The following is a 15,520-nucleotide window of genomic DNA, read 5'->3' on the forward strand; positions in this document are numbered from 1 at the left end:
CCCTCTCAAATAAGTAAGTAAAATCTTAAAAAAAAAAAAAAAAAGACACAAAAAAACCTAACAAAGAGTAGGCGTTCAATAAAAGTTTGTTAATAAGCATAATGATGTCTCAGTCTAGCTCTATTTTGGTACTTTGAACCGGGCTTACCTTATAACACATGTACCTGTTTGTGTACCTTTCTTTTTTCTTTCTTTTTTTTTTTTTTTTAAGGGTTTTATTTATTTGTCAGAGAGAGAGCGCGACCATAAGCTTGGGGGAGCAGCAGGCATAGGGCACTTTGCTCCCCGCTGAGCAAAGTGCCCTATGCGGGACCTTGTGTACTTGTGTACCTTTCTTCTTTTGAGCCTTCCTCTACTGTTTTCCAGTAGCCACTAGATCTGATTTTATGTGAATAACCACAGATGGATATGTAGAAGTAACATACGAATAAAAGAAAAGCTGTTTCCACAGTGAAGAAGAAATGAAGAAGATATTTCTACTAGGTCTTACTGGGGGAGGCAAAGGGGTAGAAGTTGACATTAAAGAGTCTTCAGTACAAGCCCCTGGCCGGCTCAGTCCGTGAAGCACGGGACTCCTGATCTAAGGTGGTGGGTTTGAGCCCCACCTTGGGTGTGGAGATTGCTTAAGAACGAAATCTTAAAAACAAAACAAAACAAACCCTTCAATTCTAAAACCTGCAGTCATTTCCCAATTCCTTGTTTAGTAATTTCACTTTATTTAATGAAATGCCTGGACAGATGATGTTACAGGAAACTCATGGTATGTTCCTTTCGTTTCTTAGTTTTTAAGCAGATGAGAGGCGTGAAGCTGTTTTTTCCGGAGAGCAGATCTCAAAGAATCTCTGTCCTTTGAGAAAACAGGAAGCGTGTTCAGGAAGCTTTGCCTATTTCGCTCATTTTCCTTCCAGAAAAAAAAAGGAGGGGGGCTGAAATATTTATTACAGATTTGATAGGATTAGGGGGTACGGAATCGCGCTGACCTTCCCAAAGACCGAAGGATGAGAAAACGAGGAACCTGTTTCGGGCGAATTTAAGGCAACGAATATCTTGCTTTGTCAGGTGTAGAGTCCGGGCTGGAGGCGTGGGGAGTCTGGCGGGGGCCGTGAGGGTGGGGGTCGTGGAGAAGCCAACGACTCCAGCCAGAAAGAAAGCTGCCCAGCTTTCCAAGCAGTTTTTCTAGTTCCAGCCTGGATTTCCTCACGCGGCGCAGAAGATGACGTCTTTCCGCTTCCGGCCGCGAGCTCCTTTGCGGCGGCTGGTTCCTGAGGGCGTAGGGTGAGCGTTTGGGGATGGGGAAAGCAAGGCGGGTGTGGCGGGAAGAGAAGCTTGCGCGAGAAAGACCGAGAAAGACTTCGTACCCAACGCCCACTCCAGACTCTCCTGGGGCTGTGAGCGGTAACTGGAGTACCCTGTGGCGCGTCCGGATCCTCCCGTGCCCGGCCAAGTACATCTCCGTGATGACGCCCTGCTACCATCTCTTTTCTTCCCTATGCTAGGGTTGTATTGGCAAAGAGAACTAGGCAGTGTTGATTATGATTAGCTTATGCTTTCTAGGTTATGGAGACTTCTACGTGCCCCTGTGTCCCTTGTTCCTGGGGACGTTGCTTTTCCAGACTCTGAGTAAGCCACGCGGTAGGGTGTGCATTCTGCTGTGTTTCTCTTTCTTACCTGGTCTCTGCACTTTCCTTTTATCCATTATCCTTTAGATCCTGCAGAGTGAAGATTTAAATTCCAAGATAATGGCAAAACATCTGAAGTTCATTGCCAGAACTGTGATGGTACAGGAAGGGAACATGGAAGGTGCATACCGGACCCTGAACAGGTAACGAGAATCGTGCCTAGACAAGCTCTCTTGGGAAGTGCTTGGGTGGTTATTCTCTCCCTTCCCCTGTCATAGATTGTTCTCAAACCCCCGCCAGCCCAGGTATTCACAGTCTCTTGAAACTTTTCAGCCCCTTAGTTTATTATCTTAAAAATGAAGTTTTCCCCAAAACCTAACTGTATGAGGTTTGTTTATACAGAGCCTGAATTCTATCCCCCAAGACTTAAGGAACCCAAAGGGAAAATGAAAATATAAAGTTTCTGGGAAGCAGGAACGTAGTACATCATAAAGAGAAGGTCGAGGGAGGGATGGGTGTAGGGCAGGGCTAATGGAAAGATGAATTCAGTTTTGGGATCTTGGAGAAGCAAGCAAGCGATGGAAAAGTGTATCAGGTTTAGAAGGGAAGGTTACAGCATAAGCAAAAACATAAAGGTGGAAAAGAACTGGGAGTGAAGAGCTGTTTTGAAAGGTTTTGAATGCTAGACTGAGTTGTAGAAGGGCTGTAATAAAGAATTCCCTACCTTCATACCTTCTTAGGCCAATAGTTCCTTAGTCTGCCCTTACCACTGGTTGTAAGGATTTTGACTTTCAGGCTTGCTTCATCATTTTCTTTCCCCAGTGTGAAAGAAACAAATGCTTGTTGAGTTGAATTATCAAAGAATTGTATGAAAAAGATCTTAAGAGAATATATGAGCTGCCTTAAGGCCAATAAGATGGTAGCTTTACACAAGTGAGGGAAGCTTAGAACATGTAAATTACATTTCTTGGATCACACAATTATTGAATAATGGAGAGCATAAAACACACCTTTCCTTTGCAGTGTTCTTTGCTTTATGTCACTAGGTTGTTTACTAGTTCCTCTGGAAATGTAGACAACTACGACAGTCATTTTCCAGTTAATAATCTTTATTTGATTGGGTTTATTAGTGGGGTTCTTGGGGACAGAGAGGGTAAATGAAAGAGAAACTAGTTCTTAGCAAAGAGTTTTAGGTGTGGAGTGTTGGGTGGCAGAAGACCATAGTAAATGAGGGCAAAGATGCTGTCAGAAGCTGTGTAATTGAGGGGCGCCTGGGTGGCACAGCGGTTAAGCGTCTGCCTTCGGCTCAGGGCGTGATCCCGGCGTTCTCGGATCGAGCCCCACGTCAGGCTTCTCCGCTATGAGCCTGCTTCTTCCTCTCCCACTCCCCCTGCTTGTGTTCCCTCTCTCGATGGCTGTCTCTCTCTGTCAAATAAATAAATAAAAAAAATTAAAAAAAAAAAAAAAAAAGAAGCTGTGTAATTGAGAAGCAATTGCAGGCTCAAGATGGATTGTGTGTCTTTTATTTATTTTTTATTTATTTATTTGAGAGAGAGAGTGAGAGAGCAGGAGCAGGAGAGCAGAGGGAGAACGAGAAGCAGGCTTCCTGCTAAGCAGGGAGCCCAATGTGGGGCTCGATCCCAGAACCCTGGGATCATGACCCAAGCCGAAGGCAGATGCTTAACCAACTGAGCCACCCCGGCGCCCCAAGATGTGTGTCTTTTAAAAGGATCTGGTCTTAGGTCAGCCCCGTTATCTCATTCTATGTCTGTGCATACCAGTCATATCCTTGCACAGAAGCTGTTCCCTAAAGATAATCAGTTAGGTACTGTGTGGTAAGATACCCTATATCATTTTTTTCTATCACTGCTCATTCCCAGCTCTTTCCTGTTTCAGAACTGGTGGCATGTCTGTGAGAGGGTCAAAATGTCTAATGACCTTTCTTTGCCCCTGTAAGCACAAAATGAATGTCTTTGTAGACTCAGTAGCGAATTAGCTAGTGAGATGAAGTACTGAATTTGGGAAAAGGAAGTCTTGCAGATTCCTCCACCCTTTTTCTGATCTTTCCCTATAAGTCTTTGTATGATTTATTTTGGTGGATTTAGGTGGGTCTATTCGCCAGGGTGATTGAGATGTTTGTATTACTGAGGCATGTCAAAGACCAGCTGTTACTTGATGGTAGAACAAATTTAGCTTCCCTAACCTCCCCTGTTCCTAAAATTGGAAATAACATACAAGCAAAAATTTGATTTTTAAGAAATGAGCTACTTTGTCAAGTAATGAAAAAACAATTTGTCGTGCAGGATTATTTATTGAACCATTTCTTATATTTGTATCAAGAAAGTAGCTACAACTTTAATACTTTTGACCAAAGTCATGGCTTGAATATAAGACCACAGACCCTCTGAGTGTTTGGCTTAGTCGGTTGAATGACCATCTCTTTTTTTTTTTTTTTTTTAAAGATTTTATTTATTTATTTGACAGAGACGGCAAGAGAGGGAACACAAGCAAGGGGAGTGTGAGAGGGAGAAGCAGGCTTCCCATGGAGCAGGAAGCCCGATGCGGGGCTCGATCCCAGGACCCCGGGATCATGACCTGAGCTGAAGGCAGACGCTTAGTGGCTGAGCCATCCACGTGCCCCGCAAATGACCATCTCTTGATTGCAGCTCAGGTCATGATCTTGGGGTCATGGGATCGAGCCCCGAGTCAGGCTCTGCGCTCAACAGGGAGTCTACTGGAGATTTTCTCTCTCCCTCTCCCCTACCCCCCCAACCCCTGCTTGCATACACTCTCTCTTTCTCTCTCAAATAAATCTATTTTTTTCTAAGATTTTATTGATTTATTTGATAGAGAGGGAGAGAGAGCACAAGCAGGGGGAGCAGCAGGTGGAGGGAGAGGGCTGAGCAGGGGGAGTGGGAGAGGGAGAACCAGGCTTCCCGCCAAGCAGGGAGTCTGATGCGGGGCTCGATTCCAGGACCCCGGGATCATCACCTGAGCCAAAGGCAGACGCCCAACTGACTGAGCCGCCCGGGTGCCTATAAAGTAAATAAATCTAAAAAAAAAAAAAAAAAAAAAAAAAAAAAAAAGCACAGACCCTGAAGCCAACTGCCAGGTTCAGATAGATCTCAGCTCTGCAACTTATTTGCTGCATGATCTATGGTAAGCTACTTAATGTCTCTCTCTGCCTCAGTTTCTTCATCTGTAAAGTGGAACTAATAGTACCTACCTCTTGGGGTTGATGTGAGGATTAAATTAGTTAATACGGTTAAATTGCTTAGAACAGTGCTTGGCACATGGTAGGCATAGTGGTAGCTATGATCGTAAGTTGGAAGTTAACTGTAAGGAAGTTTTACCCTTTTGGTTTTGCTTGTGGGTGATTTATTTTTTTTTATTTGAATGATTAAGAGTTTAGCGTTTTTTTCTCTGTCTTCCTTGATCATTAGGTTAATGCTCAAGGTGGCCTGGAGATGAAAAAATGAGAAAATTAAGCTTTATTTTGTCAGGATGATCCAATTTTCTGCCGATACTGGAATGACTTTTCTTATGGACAGTGATACTTTCCAACCAAGGCTCTTCTATTTATCCTGTTGCTAATCTCATTTTGAAAGAATAGCATTTATTCCCTCTGTATGCTCTGCTTGCTTGCTTTCTTTTTTTTAAGATTTTATTTATTTATTTAACAGAGAGAGAGCTCACACATGCACATACAAGCAGGGGGAGCGGCAGGCAGAGGGAGAAGCAGGCTTCCCGCTGAGCCGGGAGCCCGATGTGGGACTCAATCCCCGGACCCTGGGATCATGACCTGAGCTGAAGGCAAATGCTTAACCAGCTGAGCCACCAGGCGCCGCTGTTCTGCTCTTTCATTTCCATTTCCAGTTACAAAAATTTAAAACCTGATAAAACAAAATATTTCTAATTCCTGCCTGAAGGAGTTGATTCTCTTTCCGTTGATGTCAGACCTGAAGAAAACATTAGGACTTCTACCTCCTGAGAGAAGACTTTTCTGGTGTCTTTGCCTGGGGTCATACTAATTAACTTAGAACCAAACCTCTATATATCTGCATCTTCCAAAATCCAATATATTTTTATTTTAATCAACATTAGAGTTTTTCTTTTCCTGTTTTTTTCCTTTTTTCCCTTTTTTCTAAAAATCCTTCCTGATTCCAGGTGCAAGTGGGTGGCAGGTGAGGGAAGAATAAATAAATGGCAGAAGGTGAGGCACGTTTGGATTCTTTCTGCCACCTGGCCTGGCCTGGTACTATCTCAGTTCTCGTTCTTAGGAATCTGTTTTTACATCCCTCTGTCTTTTTTTTCCCTTTCTCTTTTTCGTTCGTTCTTTTTGTTAAACAGCATCCCCATACTTCTTTTAAGATTCTCTTTTCGTACGTGAAGGGCAGTTTATGCATACTTTTTTCCTAGGTATAAGTGTTAATTTTAGTCAGAAACAGCAGGAGACTGGTCAGTGTGACACCATGTGGTTTTCAACCCTGGCTACCAGTTTAGAATCACCTGGGGAACCTTTAAAAAAAAAAAACTCTTGATGCCAGGGCCCAGCCTGAGACCACGTCTGGGCAGTGGTGTGTGACCGGCATTTTTAAAAATGTCCCATGAGGACGCCTGGGTGGCTCAGTCGGTTAAGCGTCTGCCTTTGACTCATGATCCCAGGTCCTGGGATTGAGTCCCACCTCCGGCTCGTTGCTCAGCGGGGAGCCTGCTTTTCCTTCCTCTGCGTGCTGCTCCCCCTGCTTGTGCTCTCTCTGTCTCTCTCTCTGACAAATAAATAAATGAAATCTTGGAAAAAATTTTTTTAAAAACGTCCCGGGAGATTTTAATGTTGACCCAGTATTGTAATAACCTTCTTAAGAGCAGAGACCTGTGCATTTTCATTTGTATGTCCCTTGCATTTGCCAAAGCGTCTGGCGCATAGAAAGCTCTCAGTAAATGTCTATTTAATAAATGTAAATGTTTCTTTATCTTCTTCAATCTCTTACTTTAGTGTTTGTCAACCTTTCCACTAAAGTATCCTTAACAGCAAAGGAGAGTGAAGGAACTATAGGAGTTCTGCTACTATAAGAATCTCTTTGAAGTCTCTCTTTTTTTAATTAAGATTTTAGGAGTTTGTTTGTTTTTTTTTTTTTTTAATTCATTGCCATTGCATCTGTTCTAGGGCTAGTACCTCCACCCCTGTTCAAGTTAAAATTGGTGCTCTGGGCAAATGCATCAAATTTATCCAGAGACTTTTATCTCTTGATTATACCCTTGGCACACTGTCAAGTGTCCTAATTAAGAAATGTGGCATTACTGGGAGCCTGGGTGGCCTGGGTGGCTTGTTCGGTTAAGTGGCAGACTCTTGATTTTGGTTCGTGTCATGATCTCGAGGTCCTGGGATTGAGCCCCATGTCAGGCTCCTTGCTTATCGGAGAGTCGGCTTGAGGATTCTCTTTCCCTCTCCGCCTCCCTCCACTTCTGGTGTCGCTCGCTCTCCTTCCCCACCCCCAAAATAAATCAATAAATCTGTACAGAAAAAAGAAATGTGGCATTACTTTTTCTTCATTTCAGGGATTAAAACACCAATTTAGGAATAGCTTTTGGGGAAAAACTATATATTATTTAAAAAGGAAGGAATGTGATTGAAGGAAGAGGAATGGTTGGAAAGAAAAATATACAACAAGATTCAAGTCCCAGAGACTCAGGGACTGAAGTGCTATTGTCTCTTCGGTTTCCTTATGAATTTAGAAAATTCATACTTTGTGGCTGGGATTATCTAGGAAAGCAGTGCAACACGTGCATGTTGTTGGAGTGCTTGGTGGCTCAGTTGGTTAATAAGCACCTGCCTTTGACTCAGGTCATGATCTCACAATCCTGCGATTGAGCCCTGCATCAGGCTCCCTGCTCACAGGGGAGCCTGCTTCTCCCTCTCCGTCTGCCCCTCCCCCTCCCGGCTTCTTCTCTCTCTCTCTCTCCCTCTCCTCTGAAATAAATAAATAAAATCTTTGAAAAAAAAATTGAAAGAAAAAAAAAGAAGTGCACATTGTTGGAAGGTGCCAGGTTGGAGCAAGTGTTACAGTAGTGACTTTTATAGTCTTTCAGGAGGATACTAACTTTGTCAATTTGTGTTCAGTCTTTAAGAAGCTACATTTCTCTTCCTTTTAATATTGGAGTATTAGATATATATACTATAAATTGTATTTTAGCTTCAGGGGGAGAAAATGGACAAATATTTTGCTCTTAGAATAATTTTCTAGGCAAGGACTTTTTTTTTTTTTTCAAGATTTTATTTATTTGTTTGACAGAGATAGAGACAGCCAGCAAGAGAGGGAACACAAGCAGGGGGAATGGGAGAGGAAGAAGCAGGCTCGTAGCGGAAGAGCCTGATGTGGGGCTCGATCCCAGAACGCCGGGATCACGCCCTGAGCAGAAGGCAGACGCTTAACCACTGTGCCACCCAGGCGCCCCTAGGCAAGGACTTTTAAGCATGAAAATGTGAGCCAGCTAGTTCTGGAGTATCGTAGTCTTCCTGTCTGTCAAACACGTTTTCTGATGCACTTTTCTTATTTTTCTCTGCTTTTTCTTAATGTCCTCTCTGGCCACCTTTTATGTATTACACCTTTTCTGTATTCTGTATTACATCCTGGGCTTCCCCTTGTCTCTCCCAGCTTTCTGATGGTCGGTATTTTAAAAATTAGTTGCATGTCCTAAATTACAACAGTAGGCAGGAGAGCAAATGAGATAAGAGGGAGTTGGTTAAAGCTTTGGCGTGTTCGGAGCACAAAGACAGTCTTAAAAAGGAAACAGCCAATGAGACCACCACAAAATGCTTGTTATATAACCAAGGGCCCTCATTCCTGCCCTGGGATGAGGAGATGGAGAGTGGGGGTTGTTAGGAAGCCCTGTATGATTGGATGGCCCCCAAGCAAGGAAAGGCAAGCACACTGAAAGTGTGCCCAGGTGACTTCTTTTATTCCTGGTAGGGGAGCTTCTGGGCCCAGTGAGTCCTTGTGCATATGTTATCCTGACGTAGGCTGGCTACGCTGACATGTGAATTTGCCACTTCCAACCTCCCCCAGCCCAGGCAGCTCAGCTCCTTTTACATAATCTGATAAATTTAACTAAAATTGGCTGCTGATTTCTCCTTCAGTGTTAGGTTGCCAAGCGCCCAAACTCCAAGCTGATCTGTTTACTCTAAAGCTCTTGGTCTGCTAGTCCTTGAACTACCTTTGGAAGCAGAAGCATCATTAGTAACACCTCTCTATTTACTTCATTCGTTCTACAAAGCTCTTTCTGCATCCTTTTTTATTAGAAGTGAGTTGAGTAGATGCCTCTACTATAGGGACTCTGGAGTTTTTGAAGGTAATCTGTGCTTTTTTAGGATAACTGGAAAGAACTGGGTAAGGGTGAACTAGAGTAGTTAGAACCATCCCGGAACACCATTTAGCAACCCCATCATTATGTTGGGGACCATGATCTTTTCATTCTTTCCCTTCCTCCACTCTTAGATCCTTCTGTTACTTTTCTCTTATTTTGCTTTTTTTTTTTTTAATAAAGATTTTATTTATTTATTTATTTGACAGAGAGACACAGTGAGAGAGGGAACACAAGCAGGGGGAGTGGGAGAGGGAGAAGCAGGCTTCCCGCTGAGCAGGGACCTCGATGAGGGGCTCAATCCCAGGACCTTGAGATCATGACGTGAGCCGAAGGCAGATGCTTAAGCAACTGAGCCACCCAGGCATCTCTGTTTTGCTCTTTTTTTGCCTGACCACACAGGCATTTACTTGGTAAGGTGATAACTTTTTTTTTTTTTAAGATTTTATTTATTTGAGAGAGAGAGTGAGAGAGCATGAGCAGGGGGGCAGAGGGACAGGGGAAGCAGGATCCCCTCTGAGCAGGGAGCCCTGATGTGGGGCTCCATCCCAGGACCCTGAGATCATGACCTGAGCCAAAGGTAGACGCTTAACCAACTGAGCCACCCAGGCACCTGGTAAGGTGATCATTTCTGTTTCAAACTCTAAAATTCCAGTAGGATACCTAACTGAGTATATGTCTAAACTCCTTCTTCCTTTTGCAGTTTTCTTTCATCGCACTTTTAAGCTGTCTTTGTCAAAAATAAATAAAAATAAACAGTCTTTGTCATTCCAGTAGGATCCTCTTCCTAGTGAAGTCATATCCAGTGTCCCTGTTTTTTTAATAGTCTCTCTCAGACCCAGTTTCCATGTCCTTTTTATATCATATATCCGATCTTTTTCTTTCTGAGACTTTTCTGTTATCTAATGTACTAGACTAGTCCAAAACATGGCCTTTATTAGACAGCAGTAAACAAGATCTAGACAAAGGCTTAAATCTTTGGATCATTCCTTTCCCACAGTGTGCCATATCTTTTTGGCTCCCATCTTTTTATCTGGATTCTACTTCTAGCTCCATTTTGTGATCTTGGGCAGGTTATCCTCTCTGGACTTCTGCTTCCTACTCTGTAAAAAGATGACATTGCCTGCTTCTTTAATTTTATGGGATTGTATTAGGATCATGAATGTGAAAATGCTGTCTAAACTCTAATGTGCCATCTTAGGAAAGGTAACATTATTGAGGCTTTCTGAGTTATTTTTCCCCAAAACTGTGTCTTTTATAAAGTCACTTCATCCACTGAGCTGTGGACATTTGTTGGTCACCTAGAAGATCCATTTTTATCCTATATTTACAGATACTACGCTCTTTGCCAAGCCTTATGTTAAATATAAAAATGAATTCATTTAAAAAAATGAATACAAAATAATTTCTAACCTTAGAAAGCACACACCCCAATAAGGGAGATTTTATTTATTTATTTATTTATTTGAGACAATGCGAGCAGGGGGAGGGGGAGGGGAGAGGACCTCAAGCAGACTCTGTGCTGAGTGCAGAGCCTGACTCAGGGCCCCGTCCCAGGACCCTGAGACCTGAGCCAAAATCAAGAGTCGGGTGCTTAACCGACTGAGCCACTTAAGCACTCCAGCAATCTGTGTTTTAATGGGATTTTCGGGAGATGGCTGCAGGCTGAAGTTTGAGGACCACTGTGCTTTGGGAACCGAAGGAAGGAGTGATCACACTCTATTGTAATTCTGGTATAATTATCTTTTTTACTAGACTACAAGGGTAGGGAACCATGTCTAAGTTTGTTTTCTGTCCTCAGCATTTAACACAACGTCTGGTACCAAGTTGGGATTCCATAAACATTTATTGATTAAATGATCGGTTAAAAGTTTATTTCTGTAATCCAAGTACAAGATAAGGACCATAGTTAGAGCTGTGGCCATAGGAAAGGAGAAAGGAAGAGATCTAAGGTTATAGAATTCTCAGGTTATAGAATTTATAGGATATGGTGAGTGTGGATGTAGGAAATAAAAGAGAAGGCCTAGTCCAGGAACATGCTGATATTTTTAGCTTGCTGGTGATGTCATTAATAGTATAGAGGAGGAAAAATAGATTTTAGGAGGAGACAATAACTTTGGTCTTTGTAGGGTTTTTTGTGTGTTTGTTTTTTAAATGTACAGAACTTTATTTATTTATTAGACAATAACTTTGGTCTTTGTAGGGTTTTTTGTGTGTTTGTTTTTTAAATGTTTTTTAAATGTACAGAACTTTATTTCTCAGAAATCATCTGCGTTTTCAGTGAGTCATAATCACTGATCACAGATCATGGTCTTTGTAGGTTTTGAGGCAATTGGAAATAACAGTCTAGCTCTAACTAAGGTAAGGTTGGGACTAGAGGTAAAGATTCAGGAGTCAGCAGTGTCTGTGTCAGTTCTCAGGTGGGGCTCTGTATTAGAATTACCTGGGAGTCTTTTCAAACATTTCTAGTGCTAGAATAATTCCGTAATTCTATGCTAGAGCAATTAAATCAGAATCTTTGAGGAATGGGGCCCAGGAATCAGTACTTTTTTTTTTTTTTAAACATTCATTTATTTGAGAGAGCGAGCGAGTGTGTGCAGAACGTGTCAGTTCTGTGCAAGTGGGGGGAGGGGCAAAGGAAAGAATCTCCAAGCAGACTCCCACTGAGCATGGAGCCCTGGTGCAGGGCTTGATCCCAGGACCCCGAGATCATGACCCAAGCCAAAACCAAGAGTTGGCTACTCAACCAACTGAGCCATCCAGGCCCCACCCCAGGAAGCAGTACTTTTTTAAAACCTTTTAGGGGATGATTTCATTGTGCATTAGTGTTGAGGCTCACTGGTAAAGTTTAAGGAAGTCATGTAGAACCAGAAAGAAGGAGGTTTTTATTCAGAATCTGGAGGAATACGGGGCTCCTAGGTGGCTCAGTCATTAAGCATCTGCCTTCGGCTCAGGTCATGGTCCCAGGGTCCTGGGATTAAGCCCTGTGTGGGGCTCCCTGCTCAGCAGGAAGCCTGCTTCTCCCTCTCCCACTCCCCCTGCTTGTGTTCCCTCTCTCGCTGTCTCTCTCTCTGTGTCAAAAGAATAAATAAAATCTTTAAAAAAAAAAAGGAATCTGGAGGGATACCAACATTTAAGAGTAAATTAAGGAATAAGGGTAGCAAAGGTGGGCTAGGATGCGGAGTCTTTTAGTCTTCGGTGCCTTACTTCTCTATCATAAGATTCTGATGTTGGATCCACATGACTTCTGGGCATGACTGTGTTCCAATAGATCCTGAATTACCTGCTTCTCCTGCTTCTGGGAATTTGCAGCAATTCCCTTGCCTCCTATCTTCCTACCACTAACACCTAGACAAACTGATTTATACCAATATGATTTTCTAGAGCCTATAAAGCATTCTTGATATTAAATAGCAGGAACCTGGGAGGGGATCCCATAGGACAGTGATTCCCATGTCTATTCACATTCGTAATTTACCCAAAGCTCACATCTTTTCAAGTTCACGTTCAGTCTGTAGTTGTTATCTCGGGCTTTGTGGTATAACATAGCAGCAACAAATAGGGCTTCTCACTGAGCAGAAGTAGCTGGTGGTTTCTCTTATTTTGATTTTCTTTTTCCTCTATCCCCCTTCTTCCACTTAACCTCCTTATCTCCAACTGTGTTTGTGACTTACTTTTTACCTGTAATGAAAGAAAGAGTGAGCAGGAAAGGGGCCATGTAAACAATGCCAGAAATGGAGGGAAACAGCAGCAGATGCCTCTAGACCTCCTTAGGACCAACTGGTGATGGATTAAGAGGAAGCAACAAATTACAGATTGGAGCCAGAGTTCTCAGGAGCCTACGGATTGAGTAGTTGATAGAATAAGCTCCAATGTCTTTGTGGAAGAACAAAGAGGTAAGTTTGAGTTAGATGTGTTATAAATCCAACAAGAGTACCCCATGACCCAGCAATTGCACTACTAGGTATTTAACCAAAGGATACAAAAATACAGGTTCAAAGGGGTACATGCACCCCAATGTTTATAGCAGCATCATCAACAATAGTCAAACTATGGAAAGAGCCCAGATGTCCATGGACTGGTGAGTGGATAAAGAAGATTGGGGGGGGCGTGTTTCTCAAAAAGAATGAGATCTTGCCATTTGCAATGATGTGGGTGGAGCTAGAGCATATTATGCTAAGTGAAATAAGTCAGTCAGAGAAAGACAAATACCATATGATTTCACTCATGTGAAATTTTTTTTAAGTTTTTTTTTTTTTTAAGATTTTATTTATTTATTTGACAGAGAGAGACAGTCAGCGAGAGGGGGAACACAGGCAGGGGGAGTGGGAGAGGAAGAAGCAGGCTCTCAGCGGAGGAGCCTGATGTGGGTCTCGATCCCAGGACTCTGGGATCATGCCCTGAGCCGAAGGCAGACGCTTAACGACTGCACCACCCAGGCACCCCCACTCATATGTGGAATTTAAGAAACAAAACAGATGACCATATAGGAAGGGAGAAAAAGAGAGAGGGAAGCAAACCATAAGAGACTCTTAAACAATAGAGAACAAACTGAGGGTTGATGGAAGGAGGTGGGCAAGGAACGGGCTAAGTGGGTGATGGGCGTTAAGGAGGGCACTTGTGATGAGCACTGGGTGTTATATGTAAGTGATGAATCATTAAGTTCTACTCCTGAAACCAATATTATACTAATTGTTAACTAACTAGGATTTCAATAAAAATTTGAAAAGAAAAAAAATATCCAGCAAGAGGAACTGCATTGCAAGGAATTGGGTAGGCAGGAAAAAACAGAGCGAGCTCAATTTTATAGACCCTTAAAGATTAATAAAACATGGTTTCTTCCTTCAGGGATTTTCAGTCTAATGAGGGAGACATTTGTGTAAATAACTAACAGAATGGAGGAATGAAATAATTACTAAGTAGGTATACAATAATAGAAATGATTTTCTCTAAGAAGATGAGAAACCTTTTTGGAGAGGTGGCATCTAGGTTTGGCATCAAAAAGATGAGGAAAATTTTACTCAGAAGGTTGGCAACTGGAGGTGGAGGTGGCATTCTAGATTGAGGAAGCAGCGTGAGTAAAGACTTGGTATCAGAGTGTGTTCAGGAAATAGTCAGCAAGGTAGTGTGGTTGGAGCATGTGGTACCTGGGGAACTGTTGGGTGAGGCTATTGATATTCCCATTTGTATCATTGGTTTGATAAAGGCCTCTTCTTTCCTTGTATTAAGTAGGTCCAGGGATATCTCAAGCCTACAGACTTCAGCTGTATCAGTTAAACTATAGGGATGGGGGAGCATTTACCACTAAGGACCAAGTAGGAATCACCCCTAGTGATTTGTTTTTCCTACTACAAATGAATGACCCCATCCGAGGATTCTGAAATGATCCCTTGGTTGAGAATCACTGCCATAGAGAGCCACTGTTCTTAAGGACTGTGTCACATCCCTCAGGTGTGCTGTGGGAGAATAAAGGTTGAAAACCTGACCCTGACTATAAATCCCCCAAGAGCAAGGACTGTGTAATTAACTGCTTTGTTATTTCCCACAAATTCCTATTTGGGGCCTCTATAGGTAGGCAATTAATGCTATGCAACCACCATTTCATTTTATAATTTTTATAGACACCAGTCATTTGGTCAGTTGACTTCTGGCCATCTCTGGAATTGGAAAAGAATAATAATGAGCCCAGGTTTCTAACTTTATCGCCTCCCTTTATACAGAATCCTCACCATGGATGGGCTCATCGAGGACATTAAGCGACGGCGGTACTATGAAAAGCCTTGTCGCCGACGACAGCGGGAAAGCTATGAAACCTGTCGGCGGATCTACAACATGGAAATGGCTCGAAAGATCAACTTCTTAATGCGAAAGAATCGGCCGGATCCATGGCAGGGCTGCTGAGGCCTGTGGATAGTAGGCCCAGTATGAAAATCCCTATCCAGCTATCTCTTTCCTTCCTCCAATCCCATTTTCTCTTACCTCTCATAATAAATTCAATCACGTATATGCAAGAAGGCCTGCGTATATATAGAAGCAATCCTGTAGTTAGCAATGGACCCTCTCTTTTATTATGTGAAAGAGAAACTAAGTCAAAAAGTAGTCTAGAAGTAGAGTGGTGGTTGCCAAGGGCTGGTTGGAACTGGGGAATGGGGAATTAGTGTTTAATGGGTACAGAATCTCAGTTGGGGAAGCTGAAAAAGTTCTAGAGGCAGATGGTGATGATACTTGCACAGCAATATGAATGTACTTGATGCCACTGAACTGTGTGCACTTAAATGGTGAAAATGGCAAATTTTATATATATTTAGCTATAATAAGATGTTTTTAAGTAATCTAGGAGAGGTGAGGAACTTTTCTAAAATGTAGTGGAATATATCTACCATTTTTTAAAAGATTTTATTTATTTGAGATAGAGCATGAGCAAGCAAGAGTGAGCGAGAGAACGTGATGGGGGGGGGGCGCTGTGCGGTGTAGAGGGAGAGGGAGAAGCAGGCTGTCCACTGAGCAGGGAGTCCGACACGGGGATTGATCCCAGGACC

General features: G+C 42.6%; 1 protein-coding gene across 4 annotated transcripts; it reads left to right on the forward strand.

The window, feature by feature from the left end:
- The first annotated feature begins 1,143 nt into the window (after nt 1-1,143).
- Nucleotides 1,144-14,992, forward strand: MRPS21 (mitochondrial ribosomal protein S21). Of its 4 annotated transcripts, none has more exons than XM_011225169.3 (3): nt 1,144-1,275; nt 1,707-1,822; nt 14,702-14,992. In XM_011225169.3, exons 2-3 carry the CDS (start codon nt 1,740-1,742, stop codon nt 14,880-14,882), a joined length of 264 nt encoding a protein of 87 aa, XP_011223471.1. In that variant the 5' UTR covers nt 1,144-1,275; nt 1,707-1,739; the 3' UTR covers nt 14,883-14,992. The 4 variants fall into 4 exon arrangements, with proteins under 4 accessions (XP_011223471.1, XP_019655347.1, XP_019655346.1 ...); XM_019799788.2 differs by having other exon boundaries at nt 1,265-1,395; XM_019799787.1 differs by lacking the exon at nt 1,144-1,275 and adding an exon at nt 1,282-1,444.
- Nucleotides 14,993-15,520: the final 528 nt, after the last annotated feature.

The sequence above is a fragment of the Ailuropoda melanoleuca genome, chromosome 2 (assembly GCF_002007445.2).
Source record: "Ailuropoda melanoleuca isolate Jingjing chromosome 2, ASM200744v2, whole genome shotgun sequence".
In the NCBI taxonomy this organism is placed as follows: domain Eukaryota; kingdom Metazoa; phylum Chordata; class Mammalia; order Carnivora; family Ursidae; genus Ailuropoda; species Ailuropoda melanoleuca.